Below are 25,998 nucleotides of genomic sequence, written 5' to 3'. Positions count from 1 at the left end.
GTTAAAAATGTATTTTTTTATGATTTAGGAATAACAGAAATGGGTGAGAGACTCAGACATCTATTCAAAGATCTATTTAAATTAAACAAAAAGGTAAGACCACAACTTTTCTCTTTTTGTCTTTTAAAGATTTATGAAGTAAATGGACAATAATGTATAATTTCTGTCTCCTCAGAAAAAACATGATAATACTCATCAGGAAAGAGCAGAATCAAAGGCCGAGGAACCTTCAGGTACAGTATCTGCGAGAGCCATTGCCTTATTTCTACCCATTCTTTCCTATTTGTATTCCTAACGCCACAAACCTTCTTCGCTGCCATATGATCATTCTTAAATCATGAAAATAGTCACATTTTCTGACAAATCTTCATTTTATTCCACAGGAGCAAAGATTTCAAAACTCCAAAAACTCGGCAGAAGGATCTCCAGCATCTTTAGATGTAGTAAGAGGGTAAGGAGATCTAGATTTCCTATAGAAATAATAAGTGATGAGCGAAATTTTTTGTCAGGCATGGATTCCGTATGTCGCCATTGGCGAATTGTTTCTCGAAACCTCCTGTGAAAATTTGCCACGGAAAAAAATAGTAATTAGTTTGTATATAACACAACCTTTCATGAGACAGGGCCTTCCATAAATCTTATATTATCTTACATATATATATATCTTTATTCTATATTTATTAATCTTTATTTTTAATTTACATACACCATGACAAAGTCAAACAATTTTTACAGTTAATAGCCTCAGTACTCAATGTATCCGTCAATATATGATGTTAAAATGGGTACAGTGATTTAGTTAGTGATTTATTTCTTGTTTAAATGATTCCCTTTTCTCTGTAACAATAAAACAGTACCTGTACTTGATCCCAACTAAGATATAATTACCCCTTATTGGGGCAGAACAGCCCTATTGGGTTTATTTAATGGTTAAATGATTCCCTTTTCTCTGTAATAATAAAACAGTACCTGTACTTGATTCCAACTAAGATATAATTACCCCTTATTGGGGCAGAACAGCCCTATTGGGTTTATTTAATGGTTAAATGATTCCCTTTTCTCTGTAATAATAAAACAGTACCTGTACTTGATCCCAACTAAGATATAATTACCCCTTATTGGGGCAGAACAGCCCTATTGGGTTTATTTAATGGTTAAATGATTCCCTTTTCTCTGTAATAATAAAACAGTACCTGTACTTGATCCCAACTAAGATATAATTACCCCTTATTGGGGCAGAACAGCCCTATTGGGTTTATTTAATGGTTAAATGATTCCCTTTTCTCTGTAATAATAAAACAGTACCTGTACTTGATCCCAACTAAGATATAATTACCCCTTATTGGGGCAGAACAGCCCTATTGGGTTTATTTAATGGTTAAATGATTCCCTTTTCTCTGTAATAATAAAACAGTACCTGTACTTGATCCCAACTAAGATATAATTACCCCTTATTGGGGCAGAACAGCCCTATTGGGTTTATTTAATAGTTAAATGATTCCCTTTTCTCTGTAATAATAAAACAGTACCTGTACTTGATCCCAACTAAGATATAATTACCCCTTATTGGGGCAGAACAGCCCTATTGGGTTTATTAATGGTTAAATGATTCCCTTTTCTCTGTAATAATAAAACAGTACCTGTACTTGATCCCAACTAAGATATAATTACCCCTTATTGGGGCAGAACAGCCCTATTGGGTTTATTAATGGTTAAATGATTCCCTTTTCTCTGTAATAATAAAACAGTACCTGTACTTGATCCCAACTAAGATATAATTACCCCTTATTGGGGCAGAACAGCCCTATTGGGTTTATTTCATGGTTAAATGATTCCCTTTTCTCTATAATAATAAAACAGTACCTGTACTTGATCCCAACTAAGATATAATTACCCCTTATTGGGGCAGAACAGCCCTATTGGGTTTATTTAATGGTTAAATGATTCCCTTTTCTCTGTAATAATAAAACAGTACATGTACTTGATCCCAACTAAGATATAATTACCCCTTATTGGGGGCAGAACAGCCCTATTGGGTTTATTTAATGGTTAAATGATTCCTTTTTCTCTGTAATAATAAAACAGTACCTGTACTTGATCCCAACTAAGATATAATTACCCCTTATTGGGGGCAGAACAGCCCTATTGGGTTCATTAATGGTTAAATGATTCCCTTTTCTCTGTAATAATAAAACAGTACCTGTACTTGATCCCAACTAAGATATAATTACCCCTTATTGGGGGCAGAACAGCCCTATTGGGTTTATTTAATGGTTAAATGATTCCCTTTTCTCTGTAATAATAAAACAGAACATTGTACTTGATCACAATTAAGATATAATTAATCATTATTGGATGCAAAACGATCCGATTGGGTTTAATGTTTTATTGTTTTTTTTAGTAGACTTAAGGTATGGGGATCCAAATTCCAAATTATCCGGAATACCCATGGTTCGGAGCATTCTGGATAACGGGTCCCATACCTGTACATAGAATATTCAGCCAATATTTTAACACTTAAATGCCTAATGGTTAATATTTATCATTTTATAGGATTCTAGCTGCAGTAAAATTGTAGCCCAACCCATTGTCCCAGGACAATGTGGTTCTTCAGAGGCTACACGCAAACTGTATGAGGAACACATACAGGATACAGAGAGACAGACAAGAGAGAAAGAAGTGAGTGTAAGAAGGAAAACTCTAGATGAAGAAGCTCGAGAAGAAGCAAAGATATTTGCGATGCAGCAGAGACTGCGAAATCTAGAGAAAGAGAGATGGAAAATTCTTGAGGAAGATTTCCAAAAGCAAGCCAAGATGGAGGCTATGCAACATAAACTGAGACATGTGCTACTTAAGGAAAGAATAAAAGTTCTAGAGAAACAAACGGAAGAGGTAGCCAATACTCAGATAATGAAGCGCAAACTGAAAAATGTGCTACTTTGGGAAAAAACAAAAATTGAAAATAAAGAAGCCCAAAAAGAAGCCCATGGATTGATACTTAAGCGCAAACTGAACAATGTGCTACTTTGGGAAAAATTCAAAATTCAGAATAAAGAAGCCCAAAAAGAAGCCCATGGACTGATACTGAAGCGCAAACTTAACAATGTGCTTATTTGGGAAAGAATGAAAATACAGAAGAAAGAAGAACAAATGAAATCCAAGAGACGGATATTGAAGAGCGAAGAGGAAAATATATTATTATATGAAAGAATTTTAGAGAAAGAAGTCCTGGAAAAGGTGAGTTTTGTTCTTTGACACAAATTGTAATTCTGTTATATGGAGAGTAAAATGATCCATCTCCATAAATATAAGTATTGTATAAGTCACCCAGGAGTTCCATGGCCGCAGTGCGCCGATTCCCTTTTGTTAATGTAACTTTTGATATTTCTAATGTTATTTTATTCCATATAAAATGCTTTTTTAACATTGAATCTCTATAATAGGACCCTCAGAGCATGGCAGCTTCTCCCATCTCTTCTCCAGAAGCAGATGGGGAGTCAGTAGGCAGCCAAAGGGCTGAGGCAGGAAGCCGTTACATTAGTAACAGCTTTGAAAAGAAGATAGAGAAGGCAAATCGTAAGCAATATTTATCTGACTTGCTTGTTCCTTACACACATACACAGCAACAGTCCCAGGCTGGAGTCATGTACTAAATATATGTTAAGCTAAATCTCTCAGAACAATATATATACTGTATATAATTGTATGGTTAGTGTAAGTACAGAGTTGGAAGACACTTAAGTCTGAACATTCATGTTATCCCTTCAATTCTCTATGGTTATTGGTTCCAAACTAGTGACTCCGATCTCAACCAATTGTTTTTTCTTTTTTTCTAATCAGGATCATCAGAGGAACGTGTAACATGTGATTCTCCCAATGAGTTGAGGGTAAGCCTTATACTTTACAATAAATAGTCAGGTACAGGGAGACTGTACTATAAATTGGACTTGAATTAATGGCATTTTATTCCCTTCTCTAGATAAAGACACATTTCCATGATCTTATAGAAAGAATTGATACTGCCCTGAACCAGACAGAGGTCGACACAAGGTAATTATTCCAAGATATGTTTGTTTTCCCTTTGGGATGGGATAGAGGCCTGTCCATTGTGCATATATATGTTCTATTAGAACCCCCATAATAACGCTGATACACACACAAACAGCAACCAGTTTAAATAAATATATATTTCCATTTAGGTTTGAGAGAATTGCACCATCTATTGAGGACTTTCAGCTCCAATCAATTCTTGGTGACGGTTCATTTGGAACAGTAAGTTATTCGGTTACTATTATATTCATGAATACAGTCACGGTTACATAGGTATTTAGTGCTTGAACCTTGTGAGATTGGTCACTATGGGTTCCCCTATTGCCGAAGCTTGTTACGGCCAAATCCGTGCATCTTGGTCTCTCTGCATCCCGGCCTGGGCTTGGTTTCTATTTATTTTCATTCTATTTTATTCCCTACTAACACATGAAGCACCAAATATGTATATTATATTCTGGCATTTTCCTGTTTCAGGTGTATCGGGCACAATACAGAAAAACAAAAGAGATCGTTGCACTGAAGGCAATAGAAATGCACGACCTGAACAGCTACAATACATTTGGACAGTAAGTAATGGCTACAAGAATGATTTAGCATTGTACAAATATTGATTCCCTCTCCTATAATTAAATAATAGGCACTGAAAAGCCTGTGATTCTCTTTCCTCTGCTAAAGTTTCCCCTCGCATTGGGTTCCATGTGTAACAAACCCTCATATAAAATATATAATCTCTACTCCACTGACTTGATTCCATGTGTATAAAGTGAATTATTTATGTATTGACTTGTTGATGTTTTTTATTTCCCAGAATTGTGCTAGAGCAGCGCATCCTTATGCTGGCGAATAAGGAGAGGTGCCATTTCCTAGTTGGATTATTCGCCTCCTTTCAGACAGAACATCACGTCTGTTTTGCTATGGACTATGCTGAAGGGGGCGACTTGGTTTGCCAACTGGATGAGGATGGAATATCAGTAGAGAGAACTCAGTAAGTACCACTGGGCCTTTACAGAGGTTCCCATGGGGGATATCCCTATAGCATTCCTCCCACTGTGCCTGTATAATGGCATTATTATGGGGCAATCCATTGATAGGACATTGGTTTCTTTACCACTAATCAGACAGGAACACATGCATCAGCACAATATTCAGTATTGAGATATTTGTAGTTTAGTAGTTTTATTCATGTAACAAGCATTTGTGGCTAATGACAAACACACATTTTGGTATAAAAGCGCAAAGGGAGTGGGTGGCAGGTCCCATATTAATGGCTGCGCCATCTTTTATATCCCAGTTACATTGCGCCGTAGGACTTTTGGTGAGAAAAGGACCAGAGTGCATGTAATAAAATAAACTAAGGTAGATATAAAACTAATACAATTCCTCCTTTTTTTGCAGATTTTATGCAGCCTGCATTGTACTTGGCCTGCAGTTCCTGCATGAACATAACATCGCCCATAGGTAAGCATCAATGTACAATATACAATGTACAATGTATAACAGACGTAGAGCTTTAGTCATAAAAATGGAATATTATAACGGTCTTCTGTTTTAACGCAGGGATTTAAAACCAGAGAATATCCTATTGGATAGCGATGGATATGCCAAGATTGCAGACTATGGACTCAGCAGAGAAGGTAAGATGAGTGGGTACTGTATAAACAGGGGGCATATTGGGTACTGTATAAACAGGGGGCATATTGGGTACTGTATAATCAGGGGGCATATTGGGTACTGTATAAACAGGGGGCATATTGGGTACTGTATAAACAGGGGGCCTATTGGGTACTGTATAAACAGGGGGAATATTGGGTACTGTATAATCAGGGGGCATATTGGGTACTGTATAAACAGGGGGCCTATTGGGTACTGTATAAACAGGGGGCCTATTGGGTACTGTATAAACAGGGGGCCTATTGGGTACTGTATAAACAGGGGGCATATTGGGTACTGTATAAACAGGGGGCCTATTGGGTACTGTATAAACAGGGGGCCTATTGGGTACTGTATAAACAGGGGGCCTATTGGGTACTGTATAAACAGGGGGCCTATTGGGTACTGTATAAACAGGGGGCCTATTGGGTACTGTATAAACAGGGGGCCTATTGGGTACTGTATAAACAGGGGGCCTATTGGGTACTGTATAAACAGGGGGCCTATTGGGTACTGTATAAACAGGGGGCATATTGGGTACTGTATAAACAGGGGCATATTGGGTACTGTATAAACAGGGGGCCTATTGGGTACTGTATAAACAGGGGGCATATTGGGTACTGTATAAACAGGGGGCCTATTGGGTACTGTATAAACAGGGGGCCTATTGGGTACTGTATAAACAGGGGGCATATTGGGTACTGTATAAACAGGGGGCATATTGGGTACTGTATAAACAGGGGGCATATTGGGTACTGTATAAACAGGGGGCCTATTGGGTACTGTATAAACAGGGGGCATATTGGGTACTGTATAAACAGGGGGCATATTGGGTACTGTATAAACAGGGGGCCTATTGGGTACTGTATAAACAGGGGGCCTATTGGGTACTGTATAAACAGGGGGCATATTGGGTACTGTATAAACAGGGGTCATATTGGGTACTGTATAAACAGGGGGCATATTGGGTACTGTATAAACAGGGGGCCTATTGGGTACTGTATAAACAGGGGTCATATTGGTTACTATAACCAGGGACACAGCACAACACAAGAACCTACATCAGACACAAGTGCTGAGCTGTATCTACATGTTATTAACACTGCATGTGTAACAAGAGGTTCTGCAGCGCCCAGCAGCTCAGCTACCCAATCAATGAATAGAATCTTTCTATGGATAAATGATCTCACTTATTGTTCTTTTTCTCCTTTAGGAATGACCTATGACACCTTAGCCTACAGCGAATGTGGATCTCTGTATTATATGGCCCCAGAAATATTCCGAGAGGGCTACTATACAAGATCCGTAGACTGGTGGTCGCTGGGCGTTATTATTTATGAAATGCTTGTTGGAAATGTAAGTATCTATTCTAAGAAATAGGGAATCACTGTCAGCCATCGTAGGTTAATATTATTCCCCAAATAACTCTGATTTCTAACAAATTCTGCTTGTTTTGACAGTTGCCCTTCCGAGGAAAGGATGAAACTCGGACTATTGCGATGATTACCAGTTCTGAGCCGACATATCCGGAACATCTAACTGTGGAATCCCGCAGTATATTAGTAAATGTAAGTTCCCAGCACCGTATAGAACATATTGTCATCTGCGTTTGTACTTTGTGATTCCGTTTGTAATTGCATTATTCCTCTTGTCCCCTGTATAAATAGTTGAGTTGAATTTCCCAGCTACCCCTCATTTATAATGAAGTGCTATTGGGATTGGGCTATTATGTTGTATTATAAGTAACAACAATTTATTTTACAGCTCCTGAACAAAACTCCACATAATCGCCTTGGAGCAGGAGAACACGGCGCTGAGGATATAAAGAACTCAGCTTTCTTCCAGGTATGTGGTTTAGGCATCTTTACTGGCAGCCATCTTTAATTGATTGATGTGGGTCTGTCTGTTCATTTATTCCTGCTCATACCCACTATAAACATATGCTTCTGCCTAGCAAGCAATACTATTATGTTCTCTGAATAGACTGATACAATATTCCATGTTTTCCTGTTTTATAGGGATTCGACTGGGAAGCTCTTATGAAAAAACAAATTCAGGCCCCATTTATTCCCAAGAGGAATAGAACGGAATCTTCTCAGCAATCTAAAAAATCCCTGGAACTGAAGCCAGACATGATCCCAGAACCATTGTGGGAAGAAACCAAATGGGCCTTAAAAGAACTTGAATATATTGTGGAAACATGAAAAGCATAAATGCCTATAAATATGTGGCATAAGAATGACTTGAACACATGGACCTCAATGGGCCTGGAATGAAGAATCTTTTGGTGTTATGGAGAAGAGGTGTTGGGGATGGAAATAATTAACCAGGCCAGAAGTTTGCATTGAGGTCCCTAGGTCCGTATTCGAAGCTCCCGAGCTATGGATTATTTACACTGAACTCGGGAACGGCGCAGACAAGATGCATCATCTGAATTCTTGTAACGCTACCAACCCTGGTGGTCTAGTGGGACGGGGGGGACCTCCTCCATAGCCCACCGGGGGTAGGTACCATTACAGAGATCAGTATAAAATGATCAAGAGGAGAATACGACAGACGGGCCGAGAATCCGGCAGTGATATGGACCAGGAGTGTTGGGGGCAACAAGTTGGAGCACCTATGGCCCCTGGGTCACTAGTTTGTGCCACTGACTCAAAAACTACAATAATATTAAATAAAAATACATTGAAAATTAGTAAAATTATTGTGGTCTGCCTTCTATTTATATTTTAGGTATATTCTAGGATATTTCTTTAAATGACAAACTGGAGAGTGAGTTCTATCATGAAGTCCCAGAGCTTCAGCCCTAAACCTTTAGCCTGAGGGGGGCGCTAATTACCCAGACTGTTGGCAGAGGCTGCCAATCTCACAAAACAGACTTTGGCTAAAGCCGCAGGGCTGTATAGTAGTATTAATACTATCCTATTTAAGATGCTAAAAAATGTCTGCAGTTTCAAAACTTCTTCCTACTCCTAATACTGATGTGTAACTAAGCTTGCCATTAGGGCATACAGTAATACAGAGGGGGCAGTGGAATCACTATAAGCCTAAGCAGGGCCACCGTATGGGGCTGAGCTGGATGTGGGATGGGGACTTGAGAATTTTATGATCATAAACTCACAATTAAAAATAAACTTTTGGAAATGTCTGCGTTTGCACAGAATAAATGACTAATATAACCAGGGTCGGACTGGGGTATTGCGCCCATAGCCTCCCCCCCCCCTCGCGGAGGGCCCCCCACCCGACGTCCTTCCCCAAGTGCGTAAATTTAACGCTTCGGGGCAGGAGTGGTCGGGCAGGGGGAGCGCCGCAAGGGTCAGGTCCGACCCTGCATATAACACAAGGCACGGCAATGTGTATTGATCAATCTCATCTCAATCACTCACACTTATTTAGAGCCGCCATATGGGGTTTATGGGTAGGGGACTTGGCAGAAAATGATTCTCCCAGGGGGGCTTGGAAAGGTAGGGGGGGGGGGGCCCAGTGTGAAGCCCCTTTGGGCTGAAATTTGGGGTAAATGGCTTGAAACATTTCAGCATTCACTTCCTGAGGGGAATGTTTCAATGACAAAGACTGAAATAATATTCCACTGCCTTTAGCTCTCATGTTCAGTAACTGTATATAAAGAACTGATATCTGCAGTGATACCGGCCCATTCTCCCCAAACAATATAGCTCCAATCCTATTGGATTTCAGGTTTCACGTATCCTGCAAATGATTGGGTGTCACTGCGGGTTCATTCATTTTTTCACACTCAGACCTATTGCTATGGTAACTGCACACGTGGCATTGTCTATAAATTCTTGACAAAATGCTATTCTAGACCTCCAATCAGATACTCCAGTTCCAATCTTTTATATTTTTGTTAAAAAGTCTCTACAATGCAAGGACCAGGGCTCCCTCCTCCATTTTTTTTCTAAGAATTCATGTCATTTTCTTTATTATTAATCCTTTATTAGTATTATCGCTAATTACACACAGATTTGCACTGACTTTCCCTATTCCCAGGCTGTATTTACTTATGGGCCCCATAGTAACATGGGCAGGGGTCTGGGTTACCCAAACTCAACATTGCCCTCACACAGGGACAGGAATGCCCATGGAGCTGATACATAATGGAGAATTCCTTTCCTGAACAATAGAAAGAAGAATAAAACACATTAAAGGAACTTCTGTATATATCACAGACTCCATGAGATACAGGGCAGTAATACCCACAAGTCACAGTACTTGTAATATCAGCAGTAAATGCTACAATGAATTCTGTACGGTCAGAGCTACAAGGAATGCAGTAGCATAAGATGTTCATGTCTAAGTGCCACAAAAGTGTAACTATAATTCTTAATAAATGATATAAAACACATTAAAGAAAAGGATATCAATATCAATCACCTACATACTGTATATTATATTGTGCCTAAAGTCTTGGATCTGGACTAGTCTTCAGGGGGGCAATGCAGGGTATACATTTAACTTGTTTGAATGCTTTCTGCATTAATCGTCATTACTCTGCTCTACAAATGCACCAAATCTAAGATTCGCTTCGGCCTTTATCAGTAGGTTTCAGATTTGGCTGAATCCATGCCTCTGCCGAACCGAATCCAACCGAATCCACTTTTGTCACATAAACATGGAACATTTTTCACCACACGCTTCGCGGTGCATATGCAAGTTAGGGAATTTCACAATTTGGTTTGCTATTCAGCCAAATCTTTTGCAAAGGATTCAGGGTTCGGCCAGATAATCAGCTAAAATAGTGGATTGGGTGCATCCCTACTAATACAGTATTTCTGTGTAGGGATTTCTTTACTATAGAACTGGATCTATACCCTCGTATGTATTGTTCTGTACTAAGCAGAATTCTGCAGGAATCTAATTGCCTTGATCTGTTTAATCTATCTAATCAGAGTACGTCAGTCCCACAGAGTGTTGACCACTAGAGGGAGCTCTGCTGTATTTATCACCCCAAGCATATTATACACACCCTCGACTAGATAGAAGAGTCAATACACAATATTATTGCACAGAGCACCCAGGGTTGTTTTAAAATGGGCAAAAGAGGATTTGCCCAGGGCTCACCAAGAAGGGGGGCACTGGATCCACTATTTTGGGATTTGGCCAAATACCAAACCAAATCCAAATCCTAATTTGCATATGCAAATTAAGCGGCCGAAGGGTTAAAAAGACCCACGCGCACAGTGAGTGGTGCAAAACTGCCGTATATATTTGATAAAAAGTTACATGATTTTATGGATTCGGATTCGGTTTGGCCAGGACCATGGATTCAGTCGAATCTGAATCCTCGGATTTGGTGCATCCCTAACTTTCATCTACTGGAACTTTTATACGACCACATTTATTTTCTCTCTATAAATGACTTTTCATTTTGTTTTTCTATTTTGTAATTGTGGTTTATCTGCTCCCATGCCTGTAAGTACAGGGAGGTGTATCTGCACCCTAATTCTAGTTGGGTATACACAGACCATCCCTGTATTGCCTGCCTTATGGTATTCCAGTCCCTGGGGGTTGTAATATCCCAGAGTTACTGGGACGGCTGCAGGGGCCCCACCAATGGCATCTTTGCCCTGGGCCCCCTGGCACCTAATATCAGCCCTGAGCCCCCTGGCACCTTATATCAGCCCTGGGCCCCCTGGCACCTTATATCAGCCCTGGGCCCCCTGGCACCTTATATCAGCCCTGGGCCCCCTGGCACCTTATATCAGCCCTGGGCCCCCTGGCACCTTATATCAGCCCTGGGCCCCCTGGCACCTTATATCAGCCCTGAGCCCCCTGGCACCTTATATCAGCCCTGGGCCCCCTAGCACCTTATATCAGCCCTGGGCCCCCTGGCACCTTATATCAGCCCTGGGCCCCCTGGCACCTTATATCAGCCCTGAGACCCCTGGCACCTTATATCAGCCCTGAGCCCCCTGGCACCTTATATCAGCCCTGAGCCCCCTGGCACCTTATATCAGCCCTGAGCCCCCTGGCACCTTATATCAGCCCTGGGCCCCCTGGCACCTTATATCAGCCCTGGGCCCCCTGGCACCTTATATCAGCCCTGGGCCCCTTGCACCTTATATCAGCCTGGGCCCCCTGGCACCTTATATCAGCCCTGAGCCCCCTGGCATCTTATATCAGCCCTGAGCCCCCTGGCACCTTATATCAGCCCTGGGCCCCCTGGCACCTTATATCAGCCCTGGCCCCCTGGCACCTTATATCAGCCCTGGCCCCCTGGCACCTTATATCAGCCCTGCCCCTGGCACCTTATATCAGCCCTGAGCCCCTGGCACCTTATATCAGCCCTGGGCCCCTGGCGCCTTATATCAGCCCTGGGCCCCCTGGCACCTTATATCAGCCCTGGCCCCCTGGCACCTTATATCAGCCCTGGCCCCCTGGCACCTTATATCAGCCCTGGGCCCCCTGGCACCTTATATCAGCCCTGGCCCCCTGGCACCTTATATCAGCCCTGGCCCCCTGGCACCTTATATCAGCCCTGAGCCCCTGGCACCTTATATCAGCCCTGGGCCCCCTGGCACCTTATATCAGCCCTGGGCCCCCTGGCACCTTATATCAGCCCTGGGCCCCCTGGCACCTTATATCAGCCCTGGCCCCCTGGCACCTTATATCAGCCCTGGCCCCCTGGCACCTTATATCAGCCCTGGGCCCCCTGGCACCTTATATCAGCCCTGGGCCCCCTGGCACCTTATATCAGCCCTGGGCCCCCTGGCACCTTATATCAGCCCTGGGCCCCCTGGCACCTTATATCAGCCCTGGGCCCCCTGGCACAGGGCTGATATAAGGGGGCACAGAGGTAGGTACCGGTAAGAGAAGTGCCAGGAAAAGTTAGTAATAGCTCATTCTAAGGGGCCAATTTTTCAAAATTTTAGTTTATGTTTTTTTCACAATAGGAGAAAAAACAGTTATTAAAACTTTTGAGTTTTTTAGCCTCATTCAAAATCGAAACAATGTGATTGCCAGCGTTGCGTTCTTCCAGTGTCGGACTGGCCCACAGGGAGAGCAGGAAAATTCCCCAGGGCCCAGGTGTCAGTGGGCCCTCCTGCTTCTAGCCATTTGGCCTAATTCATAGTCATTACTTATTTTTCTATGGGAATAAAGCAGCTAAATATATAGAAGAATAGATTATAGTATATAAAGATAAAAAAACTAGGAAAATATAGAGACTAAGTAAGAAGTGGATGAAAAATTGTCTGGAGAGTGGGCCATGGTCTAAGGCTTTCTGGTGGGCCCCTGGCATCCCAGTCCAACACTGCGTTCTTCTCAAATAAACTAACATTTAAGAATAAAAATGCATTTATTTTCACACCTGCATTTTTTTCACGAACTCAGATTTTGATAAATCTGCCCCCGTGAGTGAGAGGCAGCATCAGGGTAGTCAGTAGAGCAGCCAGAAGCTCCAACGAGGAGGCCAGTAGGGTTAGTAGCCTGCGGTGCCAATGCGGCTAGTATAGGGACTCAGGGAGAGAGAGAGTCCAGGAGTAATACCCACTGTGAGCTTTGCCTAGCGCCAGGGATTGTCTCACCAAGTGTAACCCGTGGGTGCAGTGATCCCTACAGCTGTGATTGTGTGAGTAACAACTGATGCAATAAAGTACTTGAAGCTTTTACGGATTTATGACCTTGTACCATCTGATCCAGCACCCACTGAGAGATTGTCTAACATCTGCCCAATATAGAGTTTCATCTGTTTTATGAACCACTTGCAAATAAGGTGTGTTTTGTGGTGGGACACAGTGTGGTTAACCCTTCCTTCACCAGTTCAGCGAGAGAGCAGTCACATGTCAAGAACACTTGCCCTACTGGGAGCTGAGACCAATTTGGCTGGATAAAAGGTATATTATCTGGGGTAACTGAGATCTTAGTTACCCCCAGGTCCAAAAACCTATTACATTTACCTGCCGCCTATTCCTGCTGCCTTCCTAAGGTTGAGTGCTCAGCAGGGTCAGTTGCCACCATGTTTGCCCACTTCACTTCCACTCTGGATGAAAAGGAGCTTCCATGTTGGCTTGCAGTGGGCATGTTCCTGGTTGGGGATGTGAGGCAGTCAGACATGGCAATAGCCAACCCGGCGAGCAACTCTGGCACAGGGGAGCAGGTATGTTTTTAAGCAGTAAAGGTCCCCATTTAAGAATAAAAATGCATTTATTTTCACACCTGCATTTTTTTCACGAACTCAGAATATCAGTCCCTTAGACCAATTCGGCAGCTAATTGGCCCGTGTATGGGCACTACCGATGGGCCAGCCCAACCGATATCTGGCCTGAAATTGTCCAGATCTCGATCAGGCAGGTTAGAAAATCTAGTCGGATCAGGGACCGCATCTGCTCATTGATGCGGTCCAAGGACCGACTTTGCCTATACCCGTCGTTATAATTGGGCCAAACGATCGAATTACCCTGGATTCTCCCGATATCACCCACGTGTAGGTAGATCTGCCAGTGTATGGGGACCTTAAGGGTGCAGAAGTGGGACCTGTATGGTGGATTAGTTATTATTTAAATAACCGTGTCATTGTTGCCTTTATCCTGGGGCACTCCCTCCCCCACATCTATATGTATGTATAAAGTGCTACTTGTGCCCACAGCGCTGTACAGCAGCACAACACACTAACAGAACCAACAGGGATAAATATCATAATAAAATAATAGACAAATTTGAAAAAAAGATAAACGCAACTTTTTAACCATTCCAATAAACTTTGCAATTAACTATTTTTTGTGATTACCAACCTTTACCCTTTTTTTGATCAAATATTTTGCCTTTATAAATGTGCCCCCGAGTGTTACTGCCCTGCTCTTGCCCCAGTGTCGCCATGTTTCACTTCTATTATTATTAATATTATTATTTATATATCAATTTATGCTGCGCTTTACAGAATAGAGGGGTACAAAAGACAGAACAGTTAACATGTACATATAAACAATTCACAAAAATGGTTTGCAGTTACATTGGATGAGGATCGGAGACACTAGGGGAGGGCCCTGCTCGCAAGAGCTTACATTCTAAAACCCCCTCCCCTTATTGTTCCCATCTTGTCGTGCTATACCTTGTGTCTCAACCCTTTCTCCTTGTAGAGTGTAAGCTCTTTTGGGCAGGGCTCTCTTCCCCTCTTGTATCGGTTATTGGTTGCTTTATATGTTACTCTGTATGTCCCATGTATGTAACCCACTTATTGTACAGCGCTGCGGAATATGTTGGCGCTTTATAAATAAATGTTAATAATAATAATAATAATAATATACATGGTTTTACCTAATCTTTCAACTTCTAAAGTTGAAGTTTTTCTTCAGGTCCATGATGTATGGCATTAATAATGTTCTAGGACATAAATATCCCTTTTACGCCAATAATAACATATTATGGTTATCTGTTACATCCCAATCCCGGGAGCAGCTCTACCTCCTCCGTCTCTCTATTCTCCCCTTTCCCTCTCTGTATTTTGCACCAGTTACGGAGAGAGTTTATATATTTATACCCCCCGTGTGTATGTGTATTCCCTCACTAGCACAGCTGCTGCACCTTGCACTCTCGCCTGTCTAATGCAGCTCGGAATGCGTTGTGCCGGTGTCTCGCTGGGGCGGCTCAGATCTCTGTGCACCTTGCACTCTGCATACCTGCTCACTGTCTTGGGAGTGGGAAAAAGCTTCAGACTAAGTCTTTCTCTATCTGCTACAGGTTCCCGCAGGTAAAACGAGACAGCAGCTCCCAGGCAGAGAGAAAGTGAGAGAGAAGAGTATGAATCACCCAGTGCTTATCTGGGAGAGAGAGACTGAGATGAGGAAGAAGAAACCAGAGACAACAGTCTCCACTCCAACCCAACTGCACATTACTGAGCAGACAAGACCTCCACAATGTACAGGTGAGAAATACAAGACTACTTTTCCCATCGGCGGTTGCTTGGTGGAGTAGGGCTGCAGGATCCGGAGAGAGTAGGCTGTTAGCTCTGGTGTCCAGATTTAGCAATTTATCCTTATTTCTTCTGCATGACTTTCTCTTCTCCTCGTACCTTGTCTCCTTCTCCTTAACATGATATTGGCTCTATAGGAGGTTTCTCCCCAACTGGCCCCTGACCTGATTCCCATATGGGGCAAATAAACAAAAAGTATCTGCGGAGCAGATTGGTTGCTCACTATGACTACTGTGTATCTTCTATAGAGGGTTATGAGTGGGTGTGAGGGATGAGGAACCCTAACCCTATCTTGTAGGCACTTCTTCACCAGTTTCTATCTGCACTCCTTCACACTGACCTTCCCCATATCTCCTCCTCACATGGTAGTTCACAGGAGCTGAAGTTAAAAAAAAAAGACATTTTTTACTTTTTTCGAATAATTCAGAAATTCCAACTGATTCAGAGGAAAATGAAAAAAAAATATATATATATTAAGCAGTCTCCAATCCATATCCTTCCTGACTCCAAAAGTGCAACCGGACCAGTCCCTGCAGCAACATTGTATTAGTACTGATAATAATGCCATTTGCTAAAAATGAATTTTTCCCTTTTTTGAAACTATCTAATATATCTGCCACACGTTCCACAACTTTGCAATTCATTCTTTATTAGGGTTTTTTTTTATGCTGTCATTTGTAGGACAAAAGTTGTGTCTTCTTTCATTCCTGCTTTTTTCCATTTTGGATGTTTTGATAAATGACATGGAAATGAGTTTAGTCGTAATTATAAAAAAAGGCAAAATTTTCGCCAGTGGGATGGCATTTCAGGGAGATTAGTCGCCCACAAACAGGGAGATTTGTTGCAGGCGACTAATCTCCCCGTGTGCCACAGCCCTAAACCGCAAGAATTGTGTACTCTAAAGCTCCCCATACACGGGCCGATTGTAGCTGTTGATATGGGTCCCTTAGACAGATTCGGCAGCTAATCGGCCCGTGTATGGGGACTACCGACGGGCCTGCCCGGCCAACATCTGGCCTGAAATTGGCCAGATCTCGATCAGGCAGGTTAGAAAATCTAGTCGGATCGGGGACCACATTGGCTCGTTGATGCAGTTCCCGGACCGACTTTTTCTATGCCCGTCACTATAATTCGATTGTTTGGCCCCAGGGCCAAACAATTAAATTAGCTTAAATTCCCCCAATATCGCCCACCCGTAGGTGGGGCTATCGGGAGAAGATCCGCTCGCTTGGCGATGTCGCCAAGGTGTATCCATTGATAAATATGCTTTTAAAAATCCCATAGGAATGGATAGAGCCTCATATCTACTATACAATGTCATACTGCTACAGATGTCAAACTTACAAGTCTGTAATCACAAGGCTGAGCCAGGATTTCTGAATACTGGAATTGTATTGGCTCCTACCAGTCTGTAAAGCTGGCCATACTTGTTCAGATTTCAGTCTTCTTCAGACCAACGTTCGGATATCGGTTGTACATTTAAATGCAACAATCTGAAAGCCTGAAATTGAAGGATAAAGCAAATGGGAGGATGTTCTGAACATCAAATAGTTACAGGCACCAATCGCACGAAAGTGACTCCCACTGTAGGTCCCCCAAGGGTATCGGCAGATACACAATACAGATTTTATCCGTATCCGACCTTAATTTTCTAGCCTGTTTGAACGACCAAAGGACCGATCGCCATGGTATGAAAATTATTGGGATGATAATTCGGAGCCCACACCAGACAAAAGGGAATCTGATAAGATCATGTGCTTTGTGCCCTGATTGCACAGTGTATATAAAGCTTCTAAATGATACAATATGTAATGTATTCAAAATAAGATTAGAATACACCAGAACTCCTAATACAACTATTTTGTTTACTTTGTGACTCTCTTTCACTCACTTCATTCTCTTCAGTCTCCTAAAAATGTCTCTTTTGGTCTGCAACGCCTCCCACGGGCCATACCAACTATGCCAAATGTATCTTTTTTCAGGTGGCTTCACCCGAACCTCACAGGGCAGGAAGCTGAGATTGTGCTGAAATCTCGGGGGGTTCATGGAAGTTTCCTGGTCCGTCACAGCAAGAAAAAAACAGAAGACTTCTCACTATCTGTGAGGTGGGTGCCCTAGAACCCTAATTGATCCCTTAGGCCATTAGATTATACTTTGTATGTGCCGACCTCCTGTTAGGGAACAAGGGGTCCCAGCAATGCAGAAAGGCTTGGGGGGATCTAACCTAGGCCTGCAGAAGCCAAGTTATAGTTGACTGCACAAATCATTAACCTCGTATCTACCACCCTCTCTGGTCACAAGGGTTCCACACAATGATAATCATACTGGTGTCATCTTGATTAAAGGAAATTCCTGTTTCCCTGTACGGCGAAGAACATTCCCCAGAGATTTCAGGAGCAAAGGACAGGGTTGTACGTAAGAAGCACGAGTGAGATATGGGCACTTTGCTGTGGGCGCTGTGACTGCTGATCAGGGTTATGGTGTTTGTTGCCACTTGCCTTGATGGACCTAGATCTTTTTAACTCCCCACATAAGGTGCTACAAAGGACAGGTTGCCCCACCACATTGGAGCCTGCAATTGTTAAGGTTCTCTCTCAGGGCCGGAACTAGGGGTAGGCAGATGAGGCAGTTGCCTAGGGTGCAACGATTGGCCTAGTCTGCACTCCTTTGTCATTGCCCCTGCCACTTGTCATTATGTGGGGGGGATAAATGATCCATCAGCGAGGTGGCTGACTGGGTTGCCTAGGGTGCCGGGTTGGCTTGGCCCGCCCCTGTTCTCTCTCAGGGTCACCATCAGACCATATCTCTGCCCCAGCCATGCCCCAATAATACCAAAACTCCACCCATGATCCACCCCTGTAATACTAAGAAAGTGCTTACATCTAACATCACCTACGAGTGAACGGTCACATCTCACATGGCGCTCAGTACTGAGTGAGGGGGGGGGAATGCACCGGTTCTAGGTCTCTGCTGACTTTGACTTGCAGGGCTGATATTCGGTTTTGTTGAAACTGGTGCTTGGCTGAGTTCTTCTGCTCTCCTAAAATCTGTCTCAAATCCACTGAATTACACACTAGGGCACATGTATTATATGGAATAGCTTCACTGATATCCTGCATGCATTCTGGGGTTATCTTGGGCCAAGTATTTTATATGTACAGTACCAAATTATCTTTTACCTTCTGGGTAGCCGGGCATGGTATGGGTTCCTCTAGCAGCCTGGTAAGTGAAGATAACGCACTTGCTGCATTTGAGTGAACGCAGAACAATCTGTTTTACTAGAACAGGTAAATCATAACCACAAGGGTACAAATAATGTCAATAAAGAACAAACCAATTTATTAACCCCTGTGGTGCACCACATATAACTGAGAGTTCAGGCCTGATATTTTGGTGTCTTGCTGTTTCCAGATTGCCCAAGGCTGCCATATACATAGGCTGGAGGTGACCTGTGGTCTTCATTTGCCCTGGAACTGGCACTGCATTCATCCTAGCAGGGGTTCTGGGTAGGGTTGCCACCTCTGTCAGCTTCTTTCTCTGGGCAGGGGGTGGGCGGTGACACCACAGGGGGCGTGGGGATGGGTGGTGATGTCATGGGGCAGGGAAGGGGCGGGTTGGTGACATCATGGGGGCAATTGCCGCATCAATCTCAGAGAGTCCTAATTTGGGAAACCAGGCACTTTGGACCCTGACAGCTCTTCCCAAATCTAGGCTGTCCAGATCAAAACCAGACAGATAGCAACTCTAGTTCTGGGGGCGTTACACATGTAATAGGCATTGTATTTATCCTACATGTGTTATAAATGTAATAGTTACTGTATTTATCTTGTTATGTGAACTGGGATATTAAACATGGAAATGCCTTACTTAGCATCCCCAACACACAAAAATCCCCTTCAGCCTTTGGCAGCAATGTATCGCAATTGGGGTCTTATGGCAGAAGCGGATCTCAATTCTACATTATTCCTGCAGGGTCAAAGACTCAGTAACGCACATCAGGATCCGATATACTGGTGACTACTATGATCTTTATGGGGGGAAGCCGTTTGTCTCTCTGTCTGGCCTGGTGGAGTTCTACACGGGACAAGCAAATCTACAGGATACCTCTGGGAACCGCATTGAGCTGAAATACCCGCTGAATTGCTCAGACCCCACCAATGAGCGGTAAGAACACTTATTGCCAATGTTATTAACAAATTCAGTGATGACTCCACTGGCTGCCGGCTCATTACTGAGTCACGATGCTGGTTCAGCTGTAAATCTCTATCAGTATAACATGACGCTCGCACACATAATGATATTTCCCCTGTTTATAACATCTTTTTAAAGTGACCCCTACAGGCATCTGTAGCTCTCCCTGCCTGATGGGCGGTGCTTCTGCTGTTGAGTGACAGGGGAACAGTGTGACTAAAAAGTCTGAGCAGTTAAAACCTGAAGGGCCGGACTATTTGTTGTACAGATTAGGGGTGGTTCTTTGGTTGGAACAGTCCAGTTCAACATTGTAGCGTTATTTGCTCTAATATAATTTGGAAGAAATAGAATATTTATTGCTCCTTTTCCACAGTAAAGATTTGTATGAATTCACTGTTTGTTGGTTAAGCTGCCAGTGTAATGCCGCCCCTCCCTCACCATGTTCTACTGGGAAGTGATGGATTCTGGGAATTGAAGTCTCTATGCTTTTCACACTTTTTAGGGCAGTGACACACGTGGAGAATAGTCGCGCCGTTGTCGTGGGCAACTAATCTCCCCACAATGCCATCCCACTGGCTAGAACGTTAATTACCGGTGGGATGGCATACGCGGTGCCGAGATTTGCCAAAGTCGCTGAAGTTTCCTCTCAAGGCAACTTCGGCAAATTGCGGCGCTGCGTATGCCATCCCACCGGCAATGAACCCAGACCCGACCCTTGCCGGTGCTCCCCCTCCCGACCGTTCCTCCCCTGACGAGTCAAATTTACGCACTCGGAGGACGTCAGGACCCCCTCCTGACGTCCTCCGAGCGCGTAAGAAGGCCGTGCAAGAAGGGTTAGGGGGGGGCCTGTGAGGGGGGTTAGGGGGGGGCCCTGCGGGGGGGCGGGGTGTTAGGGGACGCACCTGGCTGGGGGCACCTGCAGGGCCCCTGGGACAGGAGCCCCGGTGGCCCCTTCACCCCCCAGTCCGACCCTGCATATAACCCTGCCCTTATACAGATTCTCAATATCCAGATTCCCATAATCCATCACTTCCCTGTGGAAAGAGGTGAGGGAGGGGCTGCATTACACTGTCATGGTTTCCTTCTCAATCTGTGGATTCAGGTTGTGTGTGTAAAAACATTTATATTTATTTTTGCAGGTCAGATAGCGTTAATGCATCTTTTTTACATAACCCAACTGAATGAACTCATATCAAATAGGGGGCTATATTATAACTTTAATGCACAATATGGGTCATTTTGGCCCAAGAACAATTCATGGGTATTATTCTGCCCACATCACACCCAGAGAGGCATATGTACAGTCAGGGTCGCCATCACGGAGGGAGTGGGGGGCACTGCCGTTTAAACACTTTGTCCAAAGGGGGACCGGCCGCATTGTCAAAGTTACACAAATTGTGTGGTGCCTAAGGCAGTGCCAGACCTACAGCCCAGGCTTTGGGCAAAACCCTATCATAGGGGGGCATTAGTGAGTCATTTAGGGGAAAAAAAACACGCATTTTTTACAAAACAGACATGCAAAAAAAAGAAAAAACTTATTACACTGGTACAAAATAGTTTATTTTTAGTAAATGACCCCCAAATTGTTTTCTTTAGTTATTTTGTACTTAATGAACTGAACGAACTTCATTCCGGCACTCCCCATGGCAAGGGCCCATTATCAGCAAGGTTCAGGTTTCTCTGTATTTATATTTCCTTTCCTGGTGAGAAGCCCTGAATGGATTCCAGTAGGGAGCGGAGCAAACAAAACCATATAAACACGAAAGTCTCAAATGTAAAACATTAACGTGGGTTATAAGAATAGTTGAAAGTGCATTGCCATATAGATACTAACTATTGTGGCCCCTGTGGGCTCCCGCCTATGTGCAAATGGTTAGGACCCTGTCACTGGCGGGTTACTGTTCATACACGCATGAAATTTGACACAAACTAAAAAAGTTGTGTAACAGTGGGTCAGACTAGAACAATCTGATGGAGCCCTACAAATCAAATAGTTGGCAGATCTAGAACACTCAGATGGAGCATTTACTGTAACTCAAACAGTGGAGTGAACTAGAACACTCTGATGGAGCCTTACAAATCAAATAGTTGGCAGGTCTAGAACACTCAGATGGAGCATTTACTGTAACTCAAACAGTGAAGTGAGCTAGAACACTCTGATGGAGCCTTTACTGTAATTCAAACAGTGGAGTGAACTAGAACACTCTGATGGAGCCTTTACTGTAACTCAAACAGTGGAGTGAACTAGAACACTCTGATGGAGCCTGCAGTTTAAAAAAATAGTGGGTCTAGACGGATTCTTCAACTCAAACAGTGGGCGGGACTACAACACTTTGATGGAGCTCCTGGGTCCAGTGATTTAAGCAGTAGGTGGGAATAGAATTCTGATGTAACCCTCAGCTCAAAAAGTGGGCTGCACTAGAACACACAACTGTAGCCATTAACAGTGGGTGGATTTAGAACAATCTATTGGTAGATTTCAGGGGAGGTGAGGCAGGGTGTTTTTCACTTTCATACACAAGCAGATATCCCTAAATGAATGGATATTTGCTAGGGCCCCAGCCTCTCTGCATCTTCTGTTCTCTCCAGAATTCAGAGAGTCTTGGGCCTCTCGTCCCACAAACATTTGGCAAGTTGACCTGTTTGGCACTGCTTGCTTCTGCATTGTCGGAACAGCCAGCAGCCACTGGGTCTGCTGTGCCCATCACTGTGCCACTGGTCCCCTGTATGAATTAGCGATAAACTTGCCACAGGACACTGTAACCTCAATTTCAGCTCAATAGCTGCCTTCCCGGACTGGTACCAGTAGAACATGGGTTACACTTTTACCCAGAATGGGCCTTCGCTGAGTGGAAGAGGAAGGTGAGGGGGTTGTGCAACTACACCTCTCTCGCTGCTATGCCGAAAAATGAAAACAGAGGGCGCCAGAAGTTCTTGCAAACAAAATAATAAGTGTTTATTGTACATCCACAGGGTCACTCACAATACAGCTTCAGGGGCCAGTGGTACAGACAACACATACAGAGTGTAATACAGACTGACACTCCCCTGAGTACAGACTTGGCAGGAATCTCACTTCCTCTCTGCCGCACCCCATAGTGGATCCCTCAGGGAATTATCTATCCTGATTCCCTACCCACTGGGATCCCTACACTACAGGCAATATGGCCTGGGAGAGATAACTCCAAAACTGCCAGTCCTATGTAGGAGCTCAGACCTGCTCTTTCTTACACCCCTAGAGTGGTACTGGTACGGGGGCTACACCTGCCACTATCTAATTCCTCATTCACCGGGCCCTGTTCCCCGACTGTAACTGGGCCCCTGCCCTGGGCTCCCAGCACACACCCACAATGTTACCCGACTGTAACTGGGCCCCTGCCCCTGGCTCCCAGCACCCACGCACCCTGTCCCCGTCTGTAACTGGGCCCTGCCCCGGGCTCCCAGCACACACGCACCCTGTTCCCCGTCTGTAACTGGGCCCCTGCCCCTGGCTCCCAGCACCCACGCACCCTGTTCCCCGTCTGTAACTGGGCCCCTGCCCCGGGGTCCCAGCACCCACGCACCCTGTTCCCCGACTGTAACTGGGCCCCTGCCCCGGGCTCCCAGCACCCACCCACCCTGTTCCCCGATTGTAACTGGGCCCCTTCCCCGGGCTCCCAGCACCCACCCACCCTGTTCCCCGACTGTAACTGGGCCCCTGCCCCGGTCTCCCAGCACACACCCACCCTGTTCCCCGACTGTAACTGGGCCCCTGCCCCGGGCTCCCAGCACCCACCCACCCTGTTCCCCGACTGTAACTGGGCCCCTGCCCCGGGCTCCCAGCACACACCCACCCTGTTCCCCGACTGTAACTGGGCCCCTGCCCCTGGCTCCCAGCACACACCCACCCTGTTCCCCGACTGTAACTGGGCCCCTGCCCCGGGCTCCCAGCACACACCCACCCTGTTCCCCGACTGTAACTGGGCCCCTGCCCCGGGCTCCCAGCACCCACCCACCCTGTTCCCTGACTGTAACTGGGCTCCCAGCACCCACCCACCCTGTTCCCTGACTGTAACTGAGCTCCCAGCACCCACCCACCCTGTTCCTTAGTCTGAAGCAAAGAGGAAGGTGCCACACCTTTCCCAGCACTATACCAAAGTGAGGCAGGAAGTGGTCACCATCTCTGCTAGCCAATAGCACATATATGTACATGAACTCAGATACATTCCCTTCTGCCCAGCAACTAAGGCAGCGGTTCTCAACCTGTGAGTCGGGACCCCTTTGGGGGTGTAATGACCCTGTCACAGGGGTCCCCTAAGACCATTGGAAAACACGTATTTCCGATGGGCTTAGGAATAATTTTATGGTTGGGGGTCACCACAACATGAGGAACGGTATTATAGGGTCGCGGCATTAGGGAGGCTGAGATCCACTGAACTAAGGGAACTGAACCCGTAGGGATTTAAAGCCATAGGGGCCATTTAACCCTATGGGTCCCTACAATACAATTAGCTTAGGAGCTAACAATTACCCCAGAGATACAGACTTTTTCTTTCTAAACTTCTCATCTCCTTCTATTACAGCAGCCAAATGTTTCCAATAGGCCCTTGGGATATACAGTACTATACAATACAATTTTACCTCATGAAAAAGACTGTTGCAACGATGCAGCAGAAGCCACCTAATCCAGTGGCACAGTAGGTTGGATACTGGTTACGCTTCGGCACTAACTGGCATCTTCCAACAGGTGGTATCACGGGTACCTCTCAGGCCCTGACGCTGAAAAGTTGCTGCAGAAGACGGGGGAGCCCTGGACCTTCCTGGTTAGAGAGAGTCGCAGCAACCCGGGGGATTTTGTCATCTCCATCCTAACCCCAGAGCAGAAAGATGGGGTGCACAAGGTGACACATGTCATGATATATACAGAGGTAACTATGATACATGACTTTATATTTCTATATAAACCCTCATACAAACTGATATATATATACACACACATATGACCAAGTGACCACAGGGCCACAAATGTACCTAGAGAGAAATATATACTGTATAATATATACATATATATATACAGTGACCACAGCGCTACCCAGAGAGAGTGTACCCTGCTATATACCTGTATGCTGTATGGTGATGGGATAAAATGTTAGCACCCCGGTCAGAATCGAACTCTGGCCCCGGCGTTACAAGCCAGCAGAACTAACCACCATTCCTTCCCTTGGCAGAGGGATAATTATAAAATCAGCATGGAGAAGTTTGCGTCACTTACAGACCTTATTGCGTTTTACAAGAAGTGGCCGATAACGGAAGTAACAGGGAGAAATTTATACCTAAAGAAGGTTAGTGACCACCATCCTCCTCCCTCTGTCTCTCTTGTGTCTTCACTTTATCTCTCTTTACCATTCCTTCATCTTTTTAGTCAGCATAAGAATAATGGCCCCCAGGGCCGCCACAGGGGGGACAGTCGTCCCGGGCCCGGGCAATCTTCACTGGCCCGGCCACACTACAGTTTTCTGACTAGCTCGGGCCCCCTTTAATCTATTACGGGCCCTGTCATCCATAACCGCGTCCCATGTGTATGTGTGACGTCAGTACGCACAGGGCACAACCTTATAAAAGGGCCTGTCTCAAGGAGGAGTCCAAAGTCGCCAGAGCCGCCGTCGAAGAAGAAGCCACCGCCGAAGCCAAAGAAGACCGTCTTTGGGGGGTACTGTGTATGGGGAGTACTGTCTACAGGGGCCACTGTGTATGGGGGAACTGTCTATGGGGGGAACTGTTTTCAGGGGACACTATCTTCAGGGGTCACTGTATATGGGGGCCATTGGGGGCACTGTGTATGGGGGCCATTGGGGGCACTGTGTATGGGGGCAATAGGGGGCACTGTGTATGGGGGCATTGTCTTTGGGGGGCAATAGGGGGCACTGTGTATGGGGGCAATTGGGGGCACTGACTTTGGGGCCTTGGGCAGCATAGAGTTAGGGGGGCCCTGGCCAGCATAGCGTTAGGGGGGCCCTGATACTTTTTATGTCTGTGTGTCCTTTGTACTGATGGCAGGGGCCATTGGGGGAGGGGGGCTCAGAACATTTTGTTGTGAGGGGCCACGTAATTTCTGATGGTGGCCCTGATGGCCCCACACAAGGGAAACCAGATGTAGGCACAGACTTTGTGATATGGGCTCCTTAAGGTTAATGTAAATA

At 44.7% G+C, this 25,998-nt stretch overlaps 2 protein-coding genes across 3 annotated transcripts; both read left to right on the top strand.

Annotated features, from left to right (window-relative positions):
• The first annotated feature begins 218 nt into the window (after window positions 1-218).
• LOC116412229 (serine/threonine-protein kinase N2-like) lies at window positions 219-8,442 on the top strand. 2 transcript variants are annotated; one of them, XM_031905980.1, is made up of 13 exons: window positions 219-451; window positions 2,554-3,237; window positions 3,444-3,887; window positions 3,980-4,050; window positions 4,200-4,272; window positions 4,525-4,616; window positions 4,859-5,035; window positions 5,446-5,508; window positions 5,608-5,684; window positions 6,914-7,056; window positions 7,161-7,268; window positions 7,465-7,545; window positions 7,719-8,442. In XM_031905980.1, exons 6-13 carry the CDS (start codon window positions 4,582-4,584, stop codon window positions 7,902-7,904), a joined length of 870 nt encoding a protein of 289 aa, XP_031761840.1. In that variant the 5' UTR covers window positions 219-451; window positions 2,554-3,237; window positions 3,444-3,887; window positions 3,980-4,050; window positions 4,200-4,272; window positions 4,525-4,581; the 3' UTR covers window positions 7,905-8,442. The 2 variants fall into 2 exon arrangements, 1 of the variants encoding a protein (XP_031761840.1); XR_004223596.1 differs by lacking the exons at window positions 4,859-5,035; window positions 5,446-5,508; window positions 5,608-5,684; ... (2 more) ...; window positions 7,465-7,545; window positions 7,719-8,442 and having other exon boundaries at window positions 4,525-4,550.
• Window positions 8,443-13,675: 5,233 nt separating this feature from the next.
• LOC100486059 lies at window positions 13,676-25,338 on the top strand. The gene is made up of 6 exons (XM_031905763.1): window positions 13,676-13,816; window positions 15,397-15,580; window positions 17,634-17,728; window positions 19,500-19,792; window positions 24,546-24,726; window positions 25,027-25,338. Exons 1-6 carry the CDS (start codon window positions 13,676-13,678, stop codon window positions 25,336-25,338), a joined length of 1,206 nt encoding a protein of 401 aa, XP_031761623.1.
• Window positions 25,339-25,998: the final 660 nt, after the last annotated feature.

Source organism: Xenopus tropicalis, chromosome 7 (genome assembly GCF_000004195.4).
Source record: "Xenopus tropicalis strain Nigerian chromosome 7, UCB_Xtro_10.0, whole genome shotgun sequence".
NCBI lineage: Eukaryota > Metazoa > Chordata > Amphibia > Anura > Pipidae > Xenopus > Xenopus tropicalis.
The sequence above is the reverse complement of the archived record's forward strand: the minus strand, read 5'-3'. Positions and strand labels throughout refer to the sequence as shown.